At 34.2% G+C, this 22663-nt stretch overlaps 1 protein-coding gene and 5 non-coding genes across 7 annotated transcripts in view; 2 read left to right on the forward strand and 4 right to left on the reverse strand.

The window, feature by feature from the left end:
• LOC108969926 (RNA polymerase II-associated protein 3) overlaps positions 1–2348 on the reverse strand; it is a 3365-nt gene extending 1017 nt beyond the window's left edge. Inside the window, exons 1-5 of one of the 2 annotated variants that reach the window (XM_018934945.1) lie at positions 2078–2348; positions 1859–2003; positions 1576–1786; positions 1306–1514; positions 721–1130 (exon numbers count right to left, since the gene is read on the reverse strand). In XM_018934945.1, the coding sequence (XP_018790490.1) occupies positions 721–1130; positions 1306–1514; positions 1576–1786; positions 1859–2003; positions 2078–2236 (1134 nt within the window). In that variant the 5' untranslated portion in view covers positions 2237–2348. Of the gene's footprint in view, positions 1–720; positions 1131–1305; positions 1515–1575; positions 1787–1855; positions 2004–2077 lie in introns of both variants that reach the window. The other variant, XM_018934944.1, reaches the window with a different exon arrangement.
• A 12399-nt stretch (positions 2349–14747) lies between these two features.
• Trnaf-gaa lies at positions 14748–14820 on the forward strand. The gene has a single exon. It is a non-coding gene; the product is annotated as a tRNA-Phe (tRNA).
• Positions 14821–16897: 2077 nt separating this feature from the next.
• On the reverse strand, positions 16898–16970 carry Trnaf-gaa. The gene has a single exon. It is a non-coding gene; the product is annotated as a tRNA-Phe (tRNA).
• Positions 16971–17245: 275 nt separating this feature from the next.
• On the reverse strand, positions 17246–17318 carry Trnaf-gaa. Its single transcript has one exon. It is a non-coding gene; the product is annotated as a tRNA-Phe (tRNA).
• Positions 17319–18366: 1048 nt separating this feature from the next.
• Trnaf-gaa lies at positions 18367–18439 on the reverse strand. Its single transcript has one exon. It is a non-coding gene; the product is annotated as a tRNA-Phe (tRNA).
• A 3162-nt stretch (positions 18440–21601) lies between these two features.
• Trnaf-gaa lies at positions 21602–21674 on the forward strand. Its single transcript has one exon. It is a non-coding gene; the product is annotated as a tRNA-Phe (tRNA).
• The last annotated feature ends 989 nt before the right edge of the window (positions 21675–22663 follow it).

A 22663-nucleotide genomic window follows, 5' to 3' on the forward strand; every position in this document is an offset into this window, starting at 1 on the left:
AAATTATTAAAAATGAATTTAAAAAAAAAATCCAAAAAAAATTTTTTAAGTAAAATCATAAAATAATAATACAATGAATTATCCTCAAGCAAATCGTTAATTTAATTCAATTGAACTCAACAACGTGACAATGAAATAAACTTTCATACAAACATACAAGACGCATTTGTTAAATTTAAACACATATTTTATTTTGGGACAATTTATTAAGTTTATAGCCACTATATAAACACAAAACAGATCACCAGTAAACAAACTAATTTAATAATACTACTTATAACAAATATTTTTATAACCAATTTGTTATTGATTTTGTAAAATCTAATATATTTTTTTATATTTTGTTGAATTTTTTTTAATAATAATGGCTGTGAAATCGTTAACATACTATAATAAAAATTTGTGCTTTCAAAATTTATTTGGCATTTCACTAGATTGGCACTAAAACATTTGAATTTGCTAACAAACTACTTTTGCTATTTGGCACCATTATTCATTGACAATTACCCATAAATTAAACAATTAACCATAAATTAGATTTCCCACATAGCATATACTACATATTTGCTAAAAAGTTGAAAAATAAATAGTAATAAATTCATAATTGACTTATTTGCGCAGTCTGCGTTTAAACAAATTTTGGCTACTCTGTTTAATGGCGTCAAAAAATCGTATCAACATAGCAATTAACGCGGTGAAAAAGGAAAAAAATGCGCTTACGTTTCCACTCAGTAATTGCACATCCCGGCCGGCCGTCGCGCTAGATTTATTCACTTCGATCACTGACTTTTTTTGGTCATCTTTGGTATTTTGATTTTCATTAAATTTATTCGTAACTTTACTCGAAACTGCAGCAGGTTTGCCGGGTGTTTTGTCAACGGCAGCATTATTCGATTTCTTAACTTCGACGAATGGACCACAATTACTATTAAATAATTTATCAATATCTTCATCGGAGATTTTCAAGTTAGTATTTTCACAATTTTTTGTATCTTTAGGGCCAATCACATCCGCGATGGGTACACGTCGAAGCGGTTTATTTGAACGTTTATATGGCGGCTTATCAATTGGCAGTATGTCAATCATGTCAGCACGCGGCGCGCTAAAGTTCGGACCCTTGGCGCTTTTCACTGAAAAAAGAAATTGATAAATAATATAATAAAATAGATGTTAAGCAGACAGTGTAGCAAAAGGTGGACGAAAATATATTTGCAATATATATTTATATAAATGGCGCGACTTATATTAGTATTTATCTTAAGCATTTGCGTCTTATAAACCTGTTTAAGACTGCTTTGTACTCACCATTTTTTCGTAATCTTTCGTTGATGCGCTCTAAACTTTTATTCGCTTCACCATTTTTGGGTTCGATCATAAGCACATTGGTGCAATCTTTAAGCGCATCCATATCATTGCCGAGACACTCATTCGCCTGCATGCGCCGATAGTAAGCCTTAACGGATAAACTGTCGATTTCTATGGCGTGTTCACAATCTTCAATGCATTCATTATATCTACATAAGTGAACAATGTTAATATTCTTTTTACGAATTTTTTTTAACATTTTTTACTAACCTTTCCAACTTCAGGTAACACAACGCGCGATTGCAAAAGTATATTGGATCCTCTGGGAATATATCAATTGCGTTGGTGTATTCATTAATAGCTTTTTCATATTCTCCCAGCTTAACATATTTGTTGCCCTTATCCTTTATTTCATTAGCTTGTTTACGTTTTTCCTCGTTGGCATCAAGCGGTTTCTCTAATTTTTCGGTAGGTGTTATGGCTGGTTATTAAATGCATAGAAAATACAAATAAATTAAATGTACAATTTACAAATAAATGTCATGCTTACTACCGCTGGAACTCGAGGGTAAATTATCATTATCCTTGGCAACGGAGTTTGTTCTAGAACTTGATTGTTGTTGTTGTTTTTGCTGTCTGTTATTTTGCGCAGGGTGTTTGTCTGCAATAACATGACTTCGTATTGGCACATTTACTTGCTGCTCATTTTTAAGATAAATAATATTAGTTTATTATACATAATTACATACATATTTAAATAATATTCATTTACCTCTTCTTTATCCATATTAGCTGGACGTCGGTGCAACTCCTTTTCTTTGGCTTTCATTTCCTGTTCCCAACTATAGAGATCATTTAGTGTGTTTCGCGTCTCCTCCGCATTATTGCGCACTTGCAACTGAATTTCATGCGATTTTTTCAGAGCATCCATTTTATTTGCTATTAACTATTTATTTATATGACAATTACTTGGTAAAAATATTTGATAAAATTGAAAGCGCGCTGAAAGCTATTAAATTGAGTTGCTTTGTTTTCTTGCTGGTTCAATAAGACGAACTGTCATGTCACGTTGGTGCTGTTCACATCAGATGTTTGAAAGACCATTCACGATGGCTGCATTTAAAGTGGAAATATATTGATCTGTTATATAAAAAACTGAAAGATTTCTAATGAAATTAATTATATTTATAATAATAATGTTATATATTGCCAAGGAATTGCTTATTTCATGATTCGAAGACTATTTTTATTGTGAATTACATAAATCACTCACAGGTGGCGCCGTATAGGTAGCGTTAGCATTGTTTACAACTACAAAGTTGCGACACCATTTTGTGCGGAAAACAGTTATTCGTCAAGTTCAGTGCAAATTTAGCTTCGCGAAGTAAAAAAAGTAATTTAATTGGTTTATTAAACAAAAATGTATAAAAACTGTGGTGAAATGTTCATAGTGATGGTGATACATGTTTTCGTTTTTAAATAAAACTTCTAGCTGCAGTCTTATTATGCGGTGCCAGCTCGGTCCAGGAAACTGGAAATATCGCAAGTTTTAAACAAATATCCGTTTCCCTTATCAGAATTTTGGTTTAAATGTTCACTAAAAAGCATATTAGTTGCAAAAAGTGTTAAAGTGTGCGCAAATATGAGTTATGTACTAAATTGGTTAGCGGAGCGCTAGCGCTCCACAAGTGAAAAAATAATCGAAACAATTGCGTCATAACGCAAATATGGGCAAACAAACAAACCCAGATGTCGCTGTATAGTATTTTAGCGGGTTACTATTCACAGGTGGCGCTGTACAGCTAGCGTTAGCAGTGCAGACAATTACAAAGTTGCGACATCATTTTGTGCGGAAACAGTTTTTCGTCGAGTTCAAATGATTTTTAATAAGATATCCGTTTCCTTTATGTTAATTTCCCTCTTCGGGCCGACGGTATCGGAAATTTAGAGGCAAAAAGTGTAATGAATTGCAATAGCTTGAGCTGTAAATCAACTTAGTGAGAGAAGTGCTAGTGCTCCATATACGTACATGTATAAGAGAATAAAAAACAACAATCGGCTCTGCACAATTAAGATCTTTGTGATAAATATAAATATCAGAAACGCAGATGTCGTTGTACAATGTTACCATTGTTATAAAGACGGATATGAGCCACGTTGCCTACAAACAGTTAAGGTTTTTTGAAAATTTTTAATTTAGTGAAATGCAATAGTTTAAGCAGCGTTAGCAACCATCGTATAGCGGGCCGGCGATTCAATGCGGAATATATTAGATTTAATTAAATTACAAAATAGAACTATTAAATTATAAATATTAATGAAAAAGTCAAAAGTGCCAATTTCATGCGTTTTATAAAATAAAATTAATTATGTTACCGAATAAAATTAAAGCTATGAAATTTTATTTGTTTATTTTATTAATATTAAATTAAAAAATCAATCAATAAGTGTAGTGTAAAGTGAAATGCAGAAAAAATTCAAAGAGTGCAGTGTCGGCGAAAAAAATAGGTATGCAAATAATGATAGCACCAGAAATCGAACAGGTGAGTGCTAATAAAAAATAAACTACTTTACTAGCAAAATTGCATCAACTTTTATTAACATTTGAGGAAAATATTTATATTAAAAATATAACATTTGAATAACAAGAGGAAATTTTATTTATTACTACATATGTACATATTTATGTACGTATGTATATTTGTATATGCTGAATATAATTTGTGCTAACGATTTTATATTGTAAATATTATAAGAAATGCTATAAATTTACTGAAAGAGTCGCCATAATTTTTGTCGGTATGGCAGTATTTTTGATAATGTAGAAATTTGGTCTTTACAGTTTTATGGTTGAAGCAAATTAAGCATCCGACTGTGTTACAATGAATGAGTTTTTCTTTATATTAATGTTTTCCAAATCAAAAAAGGGCAACACAAACAAAGGAAATAAGCAAAAAAAAAAAAAAAAAACTTCATAATTTGTTTTGACTTAAGCCTTAAATAAATTTTTTTAACCTATGAATTTTAGAAAAAAAAAATAATTTTTTTTCTATATTGATATAGTCGTCATATACTAAACTTTCGTTGCCCGATTTCCCGATGCCCCATTTAACCCTTACTTCCACAACCATTCACTAGAAAGCATATACAAACATACATATATACATACATACATATAATGTTTTACCCGCGCATATCAAGACTACCGTACCGCTTTATCCATTCCGTCACCATCCGCATGACACTTCAGCATAGGGAATTGACGTGCGCGCCTGATTAGGGAAATAATTATACCATCGCGACTGCTGAAAAGTGAAATTAATTATTTAGATGTACTGCACTATAGCTATAGTATGCACATATGTATGTATACAAGTATATGTATGTATGAACGACCTGTGTGTAACTCTGGCACTTGGACGAGGAAGAAAAATTGCAGTTATTAAACTAAGTTTACATTTTCACACAAAATAACTTCATAACATTGTGGAAATTCTAAATTGTGTCTTAACGCGAATTTTATGCATCGCTGATATTATACTAACCTATGCAATGTTCTTGAGTGTGGCTGCTGATTGCTCTGCTTACGGCTTGTACGCTCGTTACTGTATTAACATATCCCTATAATTTTATGCATAAAAAGAAGTCATATTAATAATGCGAACACTGGTTTATTTATAAAAAAAAAAAAAATTTAATTTACAGTTAAAATTAATTTTTTAAGTCATTTGAATTTGTGATCTTGTTTATTATACCCTGAACCGGGTATATTAAGGTTGCCACGGAGTTCGTAACACCCAGAAGGAAAGGTTGGAGACTCTGTTAAGTATACATATTTGCATGCATAAACATATACATATGTATAGTATATATATGTATGTATGTATATGTATATGATTAGCATAAATAGCTGAGTCGATTCAGTCATGTCCATTTGACTGTCTCGGTTTGTGTGTGAATGCGAAATTTTTGAGATATCGATATGAAATTTTGCACCTACCCATTATATACCCTTGATGTTGTTGTAGCGACAGAATTACGCCGAGTTGACAATCCTTGGCCGGATAAATAATCAGGGATAGACGGTCACTATAAAGATATTTAAGAAAAATAAAATAAAAAAAATAGCGACTGGCATTGTCCAAAGCCCACTAACAAAGTGAAGATCATCCTTTGCGTCCTGAGAAGCTCATGTTATTCAAAATTACATATAATTACGTGTATTTTTTTAGTTTAGTTATTTGAAAAAAAAAAAAACAAAAAATCCAACAACCACAAATGTTTCCCGCCAATCAAAAGCGAATGCAGCGGCATTGAATCCACCTTTGTGCATAGACGATTCATCCTCGTCTCATTGCCCCCGAAAATTGTCTGTCTGTCAGTTGAGATGCTGTCGCTCCGATTTGCACAGCGTCTGGCTTGCCTCAGCAGCTACATAATTACGCATCACTTTTCCTTGCGCTCTTGTATTATTATAATTTTTTGCAAATGTTGTTCGTTTTGTATTTGTTATCTCGTTCTTTTAAACTTATTTATGAACTGCGTAACTGAACTTGACCCACAGCGTGTGAGAAAGTTATGTTAGAAAATTGCGTGTGGCGTTTTTTTATTTTAATTTTTGTTTGTACATTGCTTTTATATCTGCAGGATTGCGTGTTTTCTTTTAATTTGCAGTATTATTATAACTTTAAGCGTATACGGCAGTAAGAGTTTAATTTGACTGAAATTATGGGGTTTTAAAAGTTTTAAAAATTCATTACTTTTTTGTTGTATCCATGTACTATATTTTTGGCTCATAGCGCTTATGTTAGAAAAAAGCTTCGGAGAAAATACAGTATGGAAGTAGGACCTCACCAATTTTAGTGTGTTCGCTTGATAAGGATTGAGGCCATATAATAGCTATAAAAAGAATCAAATTCGTTTAACTACAATAATTATAACTGTTAAAAAAACAAAAAAGAAAAAATACATAAAACAAAATATAAAATTAAATAAAAAATATAAAAAAATTAAAATAATAATACTAATTCTAAGAATAATAATTTTGGGTTCATACTATGTTGACACATATATAATCAAGCTGCTTTAGAAAATTTGTGAGGTTTGAATATAATAATTTTAAACACACCCAAAACTTTAAAAGTGTAAATTTAAGGGCTTGGTGTGATAATTAATTAATTTAATAAAAAATGCTGTTATACACAGTCTTACAAAAGTTTACATACGGTACTAAAATTTTCAATTTGATAAGGAAAAACGCGCATATAATAATTGTTTTGGTTTTATTTTATTTCAAAGTATGAAATATTAAAAAGGAATTTTAAAAATAGTTCAATTTAATAAATTTATATTTAATAACACAAAACATTTCACTTTTTCAGGTTCCGAACTTTTACATAAGTTTACATACGCATATTTATTTAAAAAATATATAAATAAATTAGTAGTCGGTATGACCTCCTTTGGCTTTTATTACGTCTGCCAGACGAGAGGGCATGGATAATGCCAATTTTTTTGTAATATCGGGAGTAACTTTACTCCATTCCTCCATKAATGCTACCTTTAGACCTGCAATGGATGATATTTGCCGTTTTTTCAGATTCCGCTTCAAAATATCCCACAAATGTTCGATAACATTAAGATCGGGAGATTGTGGGGGATGTTCCAGCTTATGTCTGGCGTTATAGAGAAGCCATTCCTTTACCACTTTAGAAGAATGCTTCGGATCGTTGGCTTGGAGAAATATAGAATTTCCTTCCAAATCTAACATTTCCACACTAGGAAGATAAGTATCTTTTAAAATGTCAATGTACATAGCCTTATCCATAATGCCTTCTATAATCCTTAATTTGCCAACACCATTTGCGGCCATACACCCCCATACCATGACCGAACCGCCCCCATGTTTGATTGTAGGGGTTATATTCTGGGGCAGTAAAGCTGCATTTGGTTTTCGCCAAACTTTTGCCCGACCATCACCTCCAAAAACCATAAATTTACATTCATCAGTAAATATTACCCTTTCCCAAAACRTTGGGTCACTTATGTGAATATTGGCATACTTCTGGGCATATTCAAACCGCTTTTGTATATTTACAGWTCTGAGAAACGGTTTTCGTCTTGCAACTCTGCTGTTGTAACCACTGTTTTTAATACTTCTACGAACAGTTTGATCAGAAACGTTTACTCCAAGATCTGTTTTTATTTTACGATWTATTTCGACCGCACTTTGTTTGGGATTTTCTTTTATTAATCGTATAACTGTTCTATCTGTTCTTTTGTCTAACATCCGAGGGCGGCCGGTGCGTGGTTTACTTTCATAATTTCCATTTTCCTTGAAATTTTTTACTACTGTTTGCACTGTTGGCTTCTTTAAATTTAAAATTCTTCCAATTTCGCTTAAAGAATAACCTTCATTCCTCATTTTTACAACGGTTTTCCGAATTGGTTCGGGAACTTCCTTTCCTTTGCCCATATTTATAGTAGAAAACACTTCTCGACTAAAGAATTATAATTGCGATCACTTTCTATGAAATGTCAAGCTGTACTGATGATTTAAAGCAAATATCAAGAAATCTGCAACGGTCCTCATAACGGTACACTTTGTTCTTTGAATCGTATGTATACTTATGTATATATGGGAATTAAAGCATTTTAACTTTTTTGTTGTTACTTTAGTAAATACAACAAATTTTGTATTAAGGAGTATTTATAATGGTTTTATATTTCATTTAAAGTTATAAAAACCAGCAACATATCAATAGTATTTTGATATTTATAATATAATTAAAATTTTATGGTCGTATGTAAACTTTTGTAAGACTGTGTACATACTTAAATAGAATCATAGAAAAACCCATTCAGACTATTTGTTGTTGTAACGATAGGAAAAATTCTCAAAATTATTTTGAACAATGCTGATGAGTTGATAGTCATCCGATTACGAATCCGACTCCCTTTCTCCATTGTGAAAACGGTTAATACTATTTGTGCTGCAAACTTTTGGAGATAATAGATTATGGCAATTTCAATCGTTTTTTTTTTATTTTAGGACAACCATCAGCTTGTTTGGTTTAATACCTCCTAAGCAATATCTACCTGAAAGGACATACAAACTTGAATCTTCATTCATTTAGTGAACTTAGAGCTAACAATTATAGCTTTTATTTTTATTTTTTCAAAATCTGAGAAGGTTTAGTATTAAAGAGATTATTTAAACAAGCAAGAATGAGCTAATTTCGGATATAACAGAATATTTCATATTCTCACAACTAGCAAGATATGTAATTTCACCAAAACGTGTAAGTTTTTACCCCGGCTCCTATTGAGTACTCTTATATCATCTCGAGTTAAAGATTTTATCTCTCTGGCGTGTTTAGTTATGATTTTATAGCACTTTTAGTGGTTTTTAACAATGTCGATATATATACCTCGAGTGAGCGTGGCTCTGGTCCAATTTCATTTATTTTCACATTATCGGTACTTATAGGATTTATCTGGAGCGACTTTGGTTATTTTGGCTTGAACAGTTTGAGGAGATACGTTCATTAAGCATATTAGAGGGCGTGATACTTTTTCAAAATTTTTAAACCACAGTTATCCTTTGCTACTGCATTCTCCTGTACCAAATTTCAGTTCTATAGTTTTATTTTGTGCTAAGTTATGGCACTTTATAGGTTTTCCTTTAATGGTGGTAAGTGGGCGTGCCAGTGGTCCGTTTACGTCCAACTACGAACTTTGTTCACTTTTTTGCCAAGGAACGTGTGTGCCAAGTTTCATTAAAATGTTTCAAGTTACAGCTTGTTACAGACAGTCCCTTGGATTTCAACTCATCTCATCATCCTGATCATGTATACATACATATATGTACATATATGTATAATATAATTGAATCCCCAAAAATTGAACGTTCGGTGCAGATTGTGGTAAGACGGCATCATCGGGCCTTATTTCTTTCGAAATGAGACAGGGATTGGCGTTACCAACAGTAGCGAACGATGTTGAACAATTTTTTTGACTCAGAAATCTACGCCGATGATCTCGCTTTGAAACAAGTCGATGTGGCGCCTGATTTTTCTCGTGACCTAGCCAGCACAGCCGCTGTCCCTTAATTCGTTGAACTTTGTCTAAATCGTCCTATATCTCGTATAGCTTATCGTTCCATCGACTGCGGTATTCGCCGTTGCCAATGCGCAACGTCTTCCTCAGAATCTTTCTCTTGAAAACTCGTAATGACGACTCATCAGATGTTGTCATCGTGTATTACGCAGCATCATATAACAGAACGGTGATGTGATAAACTTGTAGAATTTGGTCTCTGTTCGTCGAGAGAGAGCAGTCCGAAGTTGCCTAATCAGTCCCAAGTCCCTGTTGGCAAGAGTCATTCTGCGTTGGATTTCCAGGCTGACGATGTTGTTAGATGTTAATGCTGTTTTCAAGATAGACGAAATTATCTACGACTTCGCAATGACTGTCAACAGTGACAAGGGAGCCAAGGCGCTAATGCGACGACTATTTGTTTGATGGCACGAACGACTTGCTGCCGTTCATTATCAGATCCTTTGCTTTATGCTTCGCTCCTTATCCGTTTGATTACGTATGTCAGCAGTTGTACACTCTTGTAGGAGATTGTAACTTTTCTATTCAGCTCTGCAGCTCGAATTATTTTCTCCAGCAGTTGATTGAAGAAGCCGCACGATAGAGAGCCGCCTTGTCTGAAACCTCGTTCGGTACCGAACGGCTCAAAAAGTTCCTTCACGATCCTGACGGAGTTTTTTGTATTGCTCAACGCCAGTTGTCAAAAAAGTCTTGCGGTATTTTCGCTAGTTGACGCTGAGAGCGCGTAGTTCTAGTTTTATTCGTCGCATCGGGTCACGCTATACCTTTTTGGAAAGCTCATTTCACGCGCGAACACGTGTTTGATTGACTGTCGTTTCTTTTAAGTCGTTACTACGATAAAGGCAAAAATGCATCTCAAGCCGCCAATAAAATTTGTGCAGTTTATGGACCCGATACAGTTTCCATTTCCACCGCACAACGTTTTCGTTCTGGTGTAGAGGTGGTCGAAGATGCGCCATGCTCCGGAAGGCCAAGAGCTGGGCATGAGTCATCAAAAAAAATTTTATGAACAATTGAAAGTTCAATAAAAATACCGCAAGACTTTTTTGACAAACTAATATTATAGTAAAAGTTAAGAATTCTAAAACATTATTGAAGACATGAAAAGATCAAGAGTTTCTGAGAATTTTCACTACAAAAACAAATAGGTTTTTGATCACAACTTTATCGAACACCAAATGTGTGAGGCAAGGTATGAAAATTAGTTCATTGATCGCGCTCAAGTAACCGACAACACGTTTATGCAGGCACTACGGAAATGCATGTCAGAAAATTTTTGGGTCAACGCAATCAACAAATCAACGCGAATAAATTCGTGAGACACGAGTATAAAGTCTTAACTTATTCGCAATGCAAGTAAAGGTGAAGACATAAGTATAAATAGTGCTTTATACAGCTACAAACCGATAAGCAAATCAATGAAGTCCAGCGTAAAACAATGAAACGGCATAAAACCTTGAGTTTCCGCTTGACTTTTTGCATGGAAATTGTGATATTCGAACTTTGCGCATGTGCGGCTATTTAGTGTTGTTGTTTGCGTTCGATTTAACTTACATAAGCGTTTATATTATATATATAATTGTATATATTGTATTAATATCTGTATATGTTATATGTACATATATGTTTGTATATAGGAGATTTCAGTGCACAACCTTGCAAGAATAAAAGTGCCCCGCTAATCACTTGCATTCGCTCTGCCAGCGGAACTCTTTGGCTTTTACGAAGCTTTAATCGAAATGCTGCTGGCTGCGGCTTTGACTTACAGTATATTTGTTGTTTCATTTGCTTCGTCTCTGGCAACGCTTCTTTAGACAATGTATTACTGGCTGTACAATGCTGCTCTACAATTTACAACAATTGATTGCTGTCATTAAAGATGAAAAATTCTTCAAATGTCTGACGGAGTTTAAGGCGTTACGGCCACGTGGAACGCACAAGCATACTAACAGTCATTACATATGCATACATATGTATATGCATGCAAATATGTTTGTTTACTGCGAACAAAAACTGCTGCGCTGAGTTTAAAGATCAACGAAAGCAACAATAAAAACAACTAGTTTAACACATAGAATTCTTACTTTTTATTCCTTTTCGCTTGTAATCGGTACGCGCGCGCTTTCGTAAATACTTAAGTTTATACATATACATATACACAAATATGTAAGTTTTTACCCACCTCCTATGCTTGTAAGCGTCCATTTTGTCTGCTGTGTGCTTTAAAAATTTGATTGGCCTACACTCCTTATTTGGTCGAGCTGATTTCGCTATGGTGTGAAGGCGATAATTTTCAGTTGCCCTTAATGTATGCAATTTTTTGTAGTGTTTAAACTCTTAAAGAAGTCATTACGAAGGCATAAACCACAACGTGGTGTTCAAAAGCCGCAAGTGTGTGCTAAAATATGTGATATCATATATGATGTATATATAACTCATGCCATGTCCTTTCCTTGTGTTAACAACAACAAGTTTCCACTTTTTGTACAATATTATATTTTACATATCTTCTATAAAAGAGTCATAGTAATTTAGCAAATGAATATGAAAGACTATAGAAAAACCAAGAAGAAAAGCACGTGTGTCAGCGTTTTACCCATTATCAGTTATGGAGACAAAGAAAATTCCTTCCACACCCTGCGTTCTCAGCGGCGTCCTTTTCTCTGCAACAATCTTTTGAAAGTTTTTTCTGCACCAATGCATTACAATCATCCCCTGGCTCCGATTCTCTGCCTACAATTCTGCCATTTACTATACTGTATTGTCCTTATTATTTTTTGGAAGCAGTTTTCTAGATCCCAGACCAAATTTCTTTAATCCTTTGTTGTTTTCATTCACGATTTCCTCCTCTCTCCCTCTTTGGCGTCGTACTAACGACTCTATATTAATTCAAAACTTCATCCTATTCGCTTGAAATATAATACTTTATTACTTTTGAATAAAGCTTACAATTATTATTTTGCCATACGTAACACTAAACTGATGTATATTGAAGAAATCTATGCTTTTGTCTTAAGTTTCTTAAATCCTGAAAGTTTATATAGTATACATATATCATACAATACCGAGTTATCGAATTACGAAGGGTTACCTGTGAAGGAGAGAAAAGGCGAGTTCAAAGGCAATTCCTCCCGAGCCCGTAGTTCTCAACGGCGCTCGACGGTCTGCTACAATTTTTATTACTTCTCTCTACGGCCCTTTATTATACTGAATTGTCCTTACTATTTTTTTGGTATAAGTTTCTTGGTTGGCAGGCCAAATTTTTTGAAGTTTTTCTAATTTTAATTTATAAATTCCTCATCTTTCTCCTCCTTGGCTTCGTAAATTTGAAAATTTATTTTTCCAGTCATAATTTTGCCCTAAGTAACACAAAATTGATATACATATATTGAAGGAATACATGCTTTTGTCTTAATATTCTCAGAATGTAATGAAACAATGAACGAACGTGGACCACTGCCCGCCCACAAAACGTCTATAAGCGAAACCCTATAAAGTCCCATAATTAAGCTGTCAATTTATAATGTGGGCGTAGCAATATCCCTAATATATCTTCTAAACCATTCAACCTATATCGCCCACTTTTGTTCTTTTGTTAAAGAAGAATTAAATTTTACATCCGGGATGGCACAAGACGGCTTAATGGGAGCAAGCTTTTATGTGAAATAACACAATTTTAATTTCCATCTGATTTTTTCACATTACAGTGGACAAACCCGGAACCAATCAATGTATCCGGATAAAACTTTGCACAAAAGTGAATTCAAGATACTTCGTCTTACTTTCAATAATTGTCGAAATCGGTTTATAACTTTTCAAGAACCCAGACGCCAAATATGCCGACCCCAGTGCGTATGGATAAATTTTTGCCAAACATATCGGTCAATCTGTGAAATATAATATATACTTTTAACCCGAATTTACCTAGTATAAAGATTTTCGAAATTCCAGTTGACTTTATATAATATATCATATACAAATTTTTTACATTTATATATGTAAGTATTCCATCGACTTTGATAGTATGATAGAGTATTAAATGTTCTGTAGCACCCGAAATTAGTCATTATTCATTTAATTCATGTAATTTAAAAATAAATTAAATTTAAACTTAAGCCAACATTCCCGTAGTAACATTTGACGTGATATCTTCACGAAATTTGGTATAGATTATTTTCTAAGGCAAAGATGTAATCTCCGAAGGATTTGTTCAGATCGGCTCACTATAGCATATAGTTGCCATACAAACCGAACGATCGGAATCAGGGGCTTGTATGGAAACCTTTGAAATTTGAAATGAATTACTGCTTAAGATAATAACACAATCTCCGAAAAAATTGTTCAGATCGGATTACTACAGTATATACAATAGCTTCCATACAAACTGGACCCATAGTTACTAAATGGAATGCACCTGTGAAAGGTATATTAGCTTCGGTGCAGCCGATGTTAACGTGTTTTCTTCTTTTTTATTGAAATGACCAATGAATGGCCTGTGGCCATAATAAAACTGGGAACGTGTTCTATAGTCGTATCAGCCTCCAAGTGTTGTTTACTCCTTACTCTTAGGAAATTAGCAGATTTTACAGCTTCCAACTTTTAAATATTTTAAATGTATTCTAATACTCTAATGCAAATACTACAAATTTTATTCAGACGTTTTAGGTTTGTAATTTACAGACTGCACTTAACTTGGCTTATTAAGTAGCGGTACCGTCGGGTTTACCTAAAAAATTATACCTATTTTAGGAAGCCTTATGCAAAGTTTTTTAATTTTTTCTTAATATTATGTAATTTTTTTTTAGCTTTTAATACTTCTATTAAAAATTCTGATACTATTTCCATCACTCTCCCTTTTCTTTAGCCAAATAACTGCATTTCTTCTATGAGAAAGTGTGAATTTGTGATAACTTTATTAGGTTTTGAGTATATAGTACTTAACCAAAACACAACACAAGTATTTTACGTTTAGAAAAGATAACAACAACAACCAATTCCCTTTCGTTTGTACGCACAATCCAACAACACGCTGATTGATCAGGTTCTATATATAGAAATGATAAGGAGAATATTTTCGTTAAGCAACTGACCATATCCGAACTATTTTTTATTTTGGTGTGCCTTGTGTTATTTACATCTAACAATGCCTTAATCTATACAATTATATACAAAGTGGCACGCATTTTTTATTTTTTTTTTTTGTTATTTTATTTTATAAAAGCTTACATAATACGCATTTTTACTGAACTAAATTGTGAGAGTGTATGTGCGTGTGTTTCGGAGCGTAGTCGCCTGTTCGACGAGCGCAAGAGTTAATGATGTGCGCCGAAATAGCTCAGTTGGGAGAGCGTTAGACTGAAGATCTAAAGGTCCCCGGTTCAATCCCGGGTTTCGGCAGAAACAATTATTTTGAAAATTTTTTATTTTAAATATAATTTTTTATAATTTCTTATTTCGCTAAGCAGTAAATAAGTAAAATTACAAATACATACATACATGTATGAAAACATCTTTTTCTATTTTTCTTGCTTCTGAACCGTTGAACTCTAGGAAAAATGATATATTACCGTGAGTCGGTATAATTCAAAACGGTTTGTTTATTATTTTACCTACAAATATCCACAAAGGGTTCGTCGGTTTTTTTTATAACCCTTTTGCATATATTAAATTTTAGCACATATTTCATAAATATTCAAAAGTAGTTTGCTTACATTCATTTATTGTACGTCCTTTACTTCGTAAATGTTGCATAAAATATGCACGAACAAGTTGCATCCTGTAGAAACAGACAACAAGCACTACAACAACTGTCGGCTACTGTGTAAAGTTCAAACATTTGTTTTGCTGCTGACGTTTTTTCGCCTGCAGCGATTGGCACTTTTACGGTACATAGGTGAAAAACATACGGCTGTGACTCAGTGGAACATATCTATATGCATACAAAATTTAGATGTATGTATATAATTTTCATACCTAAATTAAGTAGAATATTTAAATTTTTACATAACACACAAAGATTCCAAGGTAGATAAGAAACAAAACAAACTAGATCGCTGAGGAGGCGGGTAAACGGTTCGTAGACGTTAAAATGTGTAGTCACGTGTACAATTTCTTCGTATGTCCATAAATATGCATGTATTAAGTTGAATATACAATATTGGACAAAGCTAAAGCACCCCTCATTTTGGATTTGTTTTGTGAAAGCTTTTGAAAAATATAACAGTACTTGGGGAACAATTATTATGTTTAAGTTATGTATGTATGTATGTAACGGGTGATACAGTTAGAGGTGTTTTTCCAATAGACTTTTTTTGGCAGATCACGCGTGAATCGTGCAAAGCTGTCATGTTATTTATTCACAACACCATCACACATCTTACGAGGCAGCATTCATTATTGGAAAATATTCGACCGAACAAATCACGTCCCGCACGAAGTGATAAAAATAAACAGTGGAGAGCTGATTCGGCGCCTGACGTATGGAACGTTTTCAAGCCAAATTTTGTTTAGCAATGAGGCTCATTTTTTGTCTCATTGGGTATGTAAACAAATAAAAATACCGTGTTTGGGAAGAAAAACAACCTGAACAGATTCCAGAACTACCATTCATCTAGAAAAGACAACGGTTTGGTGTGGTTTGTGGACTGGCGGAAATAGCCTTCCATCTTCAAAAATGATGCCGGTGAGAACGTAATTGTCAATGACGATAGGATATAAAAAGTCCACGCGAAAAACCAGTCGAAATGTTGGAACGAGTCATTAAAAGTTGGACTCAAGGGATGAACCCTCTGAGATGTAGCGGCGGCCAACATTTGAAAGAGATAGTCTTCGAAATAAAAATAAATGTCAAAGAATGTTTTTTCGAACGATAAAAAAACATTCCCCCCTAACCTTAATTGGCTTTTCTTTGAAAAAGTAGAAAAGCCCGAAATGTATAGAATAAATAGAATAATGAAAAGGTTAGTTTACATCGATATTTTAGAAAACGTGGTGCTTCCGTATGCTGAAGAAGAAATGACATTAACATGAAGGTTCCAACAGCACAATGATTCTAAGCCATACCTAGGCTTTGCGAAACTTGCTTGCGAAGACACAGAGTTGATGTTTTAGAATTGCTAGCGTAATCAGCCGCTCTCAGCCCCATCGATAACTTTTAGGAGATCGTTAATGCCAAAATAAAGCCAAAAGACTTATTGAATCTGTACCAATAGCGTGGAATGGCATACCACATTTGTTACTTCTATACCGAAAAAGGGCTGTCAACGAAAATACAAATGGTTCAATTTTTTAAGGACAGAATTAATAATGGATTCAAGTAATACACCATTAGCCTAGGAAGGAGTAAAGAAGAGACGACTCCACTATTTTTTTTTTTTTTTGCTATTTGCTTTCCCCTACTATTTACACAAAGTTTCAGGTTTTTTTTTTAATGTTTTTACCATTTTCCATAAACTTATTTATTAAAAAGTTTTGATGCCGAAACCCGGGATTGAACCGGGGACCTTTAGATCTTCAGTCTAACGCTCTCCCAACTGAGCTATTTCGGCTATACAAAATCATTAGACGCCCAAACAGTTATTACAGCAGTTTACCGTTAAATAAAAATATGTTTGGTATGGTTTAGTAAACCCTCAATATGCTATTATAATAGTAGTGAGGTAAAGAAAAGAATCAAAATAAATATGAATAAAACCTCAAAAATAGTTTAATTATTACTATATTAACTATATATAATATGTGTTACACATGACTATTTAATTATCATAAAGAAATAGTAAGAAGTAATTTTCAAAAAATGTAAGTTATTATAAAAATATAAGCTTGCCGAAACCCGGGATTGAACCGGGGACCTTTAGATCTTCAGTCTAACGCTCTCCCAACTGAGCTATTTCGGCTGCATAAATTATTATTCGAAAACAATGTTACCGTTTTACGAAAAAAAGTTTTAAGTTAATTTTTCAATATAGCTAAGCTTTTATGTAAACCTATTGTACTTAGTCGTTTTCGAGAAGTTGAAATTTGAAAGATTTTTTTTCTTTAGATTCCTTTTACTTCCTTTCTCTCGTAATATCTATTGATGTAACAGATTTACGGACGTTTTCTCAATGTCTGTCTGGTTAGCAGACAGAGAAATAGAATCTCAGGTGTTCTAATGAAAATGTCAAAGTTTAACCATTACAGTTAAGTTCTGGCCAATTTAAACTAGGCTCCTTCTTTCGGTAAAGAACTTGTTTTTTAACCAGAACTTAACTGATTGCTAACCAACTCGGAATTAAGTTACAAAATAATCAGAAAATTAATTCACATATCTTACATCTTACTTTTGGCGTTGACTATCTTATATATAATCAGAATTATCTATTTTATTACACTTTAACATACAAAATATTTGGTAGTCGAAAAATTCTTTTCGTATTTTGTCAATAGATGTCGTATATCCCCAGTGCCACCACTCACATTGTGTCATACCATATAGTGTTGAAAAGGTAAGATTTTAAGCTTCATTTTACCAAAAAAAAAAAAAAAAAAATTGGGGAAGTTGAAAAAAGTTACAGTTTTTCAAAAATTACTGAAAATAATGATGAAATTCACAATGAATTTTTGTATAAAAAATGTAAGAGTGCCTCGCAAGCCACCAATTTTTATATAATAAAATTTGTAAAGTTTACGAAGACGATGCTGTATCAGTTCGGGTAGCACAACAATGGTTCGCTCGCTTCCGTTCTGTAAATTTCGAAATTTCGATTTACCCTGATGGAATAAGGTCTCTAGCAGAAAATGGCAAAAAGGGGTGACCAAAATTGTATACATTTAATTATTTATTTTTTATTATTATTAATWTAAAAGAAAATAAATTGAAGTTTAATCAAAACGACCAAAAGATTTTTTCGACTTCCTCAATATAATAGTAAAATATAAATACTGACAAAAAATTAAAGTTTCTGCCGAAACCCGGGATTGAACCGGGGACCTTTAGATCTTCAGTCTAACGCTCTCCCAACTGAGCTATTTCGGCATCTTATTCAGAATTTCGTGAAAGTTTTTGAAATATAAAAGAAAATGTTAAAACTTCGAGGTGATCTAAGGAAGGATTAAATAAAATCAAAGCTTTCGACGTATATTTAGGATATATAAAGTCAAATGTTTGAAAACATGTATTTTGATCTATCAACTTTAAGCATTCTCGGGGTAGTTAATAGTGTTTTAAAGATCTAAAGTTTTGCCAAAAGTTTTCTTCTAAATTTTCAAATTTTAGTTCCGTTGGAAATCAATTGCAATTTACATCAACAATATTATATCAATCTTTAATCAAGCAGCTCATAGGATCACCTATATGACTTGACGTTTTAGGAAGTTATCCACTTTGAATCAGAAAAGTATTAATTTTGTTGCAATTCGGAGGTTTATAAATTCGATCCGTGACGTTTTTTGTATTAACTCTTGTGCTTATTTTTATAAACAGCCTTGTTTTAATGGTACCAAAGGATATGTTGCGCATTGTTCAGTTCCTGGTAATCGGAGCAGTGCTTACATGACGGTCGGCCAATTTCCATTAACTCACCGATATTTTTACAATTCTTGTTCCAAAGACAGAATGCGCTTAACTTCTTTTTTAAGCTAACTCTGGTTAGCACCAGTGTTTCTTCTTTCTCCAAGACTTCTTTGTCAGGAACAGTCGATAAACCCAATTTTAAAGTACTTTTTCCACTAAATCAAGTCGTATTCTTAAATAGTCCGTACAATTTTCACTTCTAAAGCTTAAAGAGTGTCTGTTTTATTTTGTTAAAGGCCAATGCCTTAAAATAATCCCACAAGAAGTAGTCTAATGGTGTTAAATCACAACTTTTTGGAGGCTATTAAATATAACAATTTCCCGAACACTCAGATGACAGTGAGCCTAATCGGAGATGTTTTTCTTAAATCTTAATCGTTATTGTTTTCAAGTTGTATCAAGGCGAAATCAACAAATTCACGACGTTTAGTGGTCCAATGGATTCAGTTGTTAATTTTATATGGACGCAAGCACAAATCTTTTCTCAAAATCCGGCAGATTGTGATTTTTGAGAGTCCTAATTCATGAGAACATCTTTAAATCAACAAATTACAGTCTTCAGCAACACTTGCCTAAACGGCAACCCTTTCGATGTTCACCACTTTTTTTTAAGCAAAAACACAGATGCCTCAAATTTAATGGAGAATTATCATTCGAAAGAATATTCTTTGGCATTAATTCTTTGAAGATTGTCTCTATCAAATGTTGTCCGCGGCTACGGTTCAGATTTTCCATCCGTTCAGTCCAATTTTCGATGAGTCGTTCGAACATTTCGACTCGTAACTAGCGAATGAGTCGAGTAATGTTTTGCTCCAAGACATGAATCCAAGTACGATTGTCCGCATAGACTTTAGATTTTATATATTCCCCCAGGAAAAAGTCCAGCGCCAACTATTGGCCCAAAACGTGAAATAATCAACAAAGTGTTTTTGCAATAAATCCATTGATTGATGTCCAGATCACGAGCTTCAATTTCAGGCATCAAATAGTGAGAGACAGTCCGGATTCCTTAGAACGTCATGGAATCGACATATTGCAGTTTTCAGCAACACTTGCCAGATCATGACATATTAAAAATAGCAGAAACGATGCTTAGAAATTATATCAATCTTATTGGAAAACCCGGTAGTATTCCCTTTTTTTATAAAACATTCCAATACTCTGATGTGTATTTATGCATGCCAACGTATGTATATGTGTGTAGATATCCAGATCATACATATTAAATTTCGTATGCCTATTATTTAATATATGTATTCTACTTAGTGGAAGCAACTATGAATCCATATTTATGACATATCAGGGACTCACTAGACGGCTAATAGAAAAATTTCCAACAACAACGATTTTGTATAAATCACATTCTTTTTTAGACGGTTGCGTGCAGCATGCGCTTGCTGGCTACCGTGGAACCAAACGCTAACCGCCGACGGATTTTTTTTTAAATTTTTTCCACACATTTTCATGTCGACCACAAGCAAAACCGCACGCAAAGCACGCAATACGCGATCTGATGTATAAAATTAATAACGAAATCCGAACAATCTTAAGAAACAGAATTAAGAGACACATTCGGGGCATAGCTACTAGCAAGCAAGAAGCAGAGAGCAGAATAATATACATTTAAAGTAAAGAAATTAACGAATAAAAAATGAAAAAGTTTCGAAAATTTCTTCAACACAGCACAACTTCCTGTCTGCCCGCAGGGTGTGCGCTGAACGCAAGCTTGACGGCCTGGCCGGGTCGCTTGTGGCATACAAAGGCCGTTCGCGCCGTTCGCGCCGTTCGGGCTGATCGGTGGCGGTACGGATGCCGCGAAGACCGTCGTCGCCGTCGCAACGCGTTGTCGCTGGCCATTGATGATCACTAAGCACCAACGCTGACCCACGATGATGAACGATGCCAGGAAAAGCTGACTGCGTGCGTTTGTTGTTGTATTTGTGCTTGGACTCGCGACGATTGTAGTTTTTTTCTTGTTGTTTTAATTCATGCTTGAAGTTCTTACGTTTTTAGTGGCTTTTAACTTGGCGCTCGGTAATAATTTCATAATTATGGGTTTGCAGTCGCGCCAACTGATTCTGATTCGGCCAACAACACAAATAGTAGCAAAAACTTCAACCACAAATCGGTTTTAATAATAAAAACATAAATAAAGCAACAACTTGGCAAGTTGTATTTTTTTATTGTTGCGCCGCTTTTACTTTTTTCGGCTAGTTTAACTGTCCCTGATGTTGCTTTTTTCTTCATTTGTACCCGCAGAAATGCGAATTCGCGCCGGTTTCAATGTCGCTTATGGGCGTGGCATTCCAGCGAAATGCTGCTCATACTTCATCGCTTGCGCTCTTTACTTTTCTTACCTTTTTGTTGCTTTGTGTTGTTATTGGCGAACGTCGCCGACCACTTTTTAATGTCCCACTTTTGATAAAGCATTGCGTGCAGCGTGTATAAAAATCAAGGTTGCATTGATAAGAGACAATGGCTTGGCGATTTTTGTACCGATCTTTATACAAGGTTTATATAACGGTGTCATAGTTCGCTTTCATTTCTAGATTTTATGTAGTTTTGGCGACCTTTATTGAAATTCTTTTAAAAATAAAATGTGTGCCTGATAGAGTTGATATCCGTGCCGAAATAGCTCAGTTGGGAGAGCGTTAGACTGAAGATCTAAAGGTCCCCGGTTCAATCCCGGGTTTCGGCAATTATGAACTTTTTGGTATTTGGTTTGGTATATTCATATATTAGAAATTTAGATACAATTGCTTACAATGTTGTTGTAGTTGGGTTTTTGTTGTAGTGTATGGGCTAGTATACGTATTCTATGTACTTTTTACTCACTATGTACTAGTCAACCGGAGGCTGGCAGTATGCTTCTTTTCTTTTATTGGCTACAGCTTTTCGCTTAATTCGCTGAACTATGTTAACATCGTCGTATACCTCGTAAAGCTCATCATTTCATGAATTGCGGCATTCGCGGTTGCCAATGCGTAAAGAACCGTAAATCTTCCGTAGAACCTTTTTTTCGAAAACTCGTAATCATTAGATGTTGTCATCGCTGATGCCTCTGCACCATATAGCAGGACGGGGATGGTGAGTGACTTGTAAAGTGTGGACTTTGTTCGTCGAGAAAGGACTTTACTTCTCAATTATATTCTACTCAGTCCGAAGTAGCACCTGTTCACAAGAGTTATTCTGACCAGTCTGGAGGAAGCAGAACTAAAGGCGTCTGTTGGGAAATATTTTATCTTTTTTAAATGCAACGGTATCCTCGATTTTTGTATATAGACTTATGAGTTAGGTTAGGTTAATCTGGTAGGTCAATAAGCTACGTATAGATAAGTTTTTGTCCTTTGCGATACCAGGTGGAGTTCAGTTGCTAGGTCCATGAGGAGTAATCTTCTAAGATGCCTGCGATTGACGTGAATTTTAACAGAATCTGTAGCCTTACTGTCGATACCTTCACCAGCTTAATCTTGTTTCCCTGATGCCTTGCTCTTAACATTTCCTGCAGTCTTCTCAATCAGACCCATTCTACGGGCGTGTGTCGCCACTAGACAGTGAGCAGTTAGTGTTCCGATCATGTTCCTACAGTCTCTTCTATCGAGTGCAAATAGGAATTTTATGTACCGATATACCGTTGCACATGAGCTTTGCAGTTTTGCTCCCAGGTAGTTCGTTCTACCGTTTCTG

The sequence above is a fragment of the Bactrocera latifrons genome, unplaced genomic scaffold (genome assembly GCF_001853355.1).
Source record: "Bactrocera latifrons isolate USDA-ARS-PBARC rearing strain unplaced genomic scaffold, ASM185335v1 scaffold_27, whole genome shotgun sequence".
Lineage (NCBI taxonomy): Eukaryota > Metazoa > Arthropoda > Insecta > Diptera > Tephritidae > Bactrocera > Bactrocera latifrons.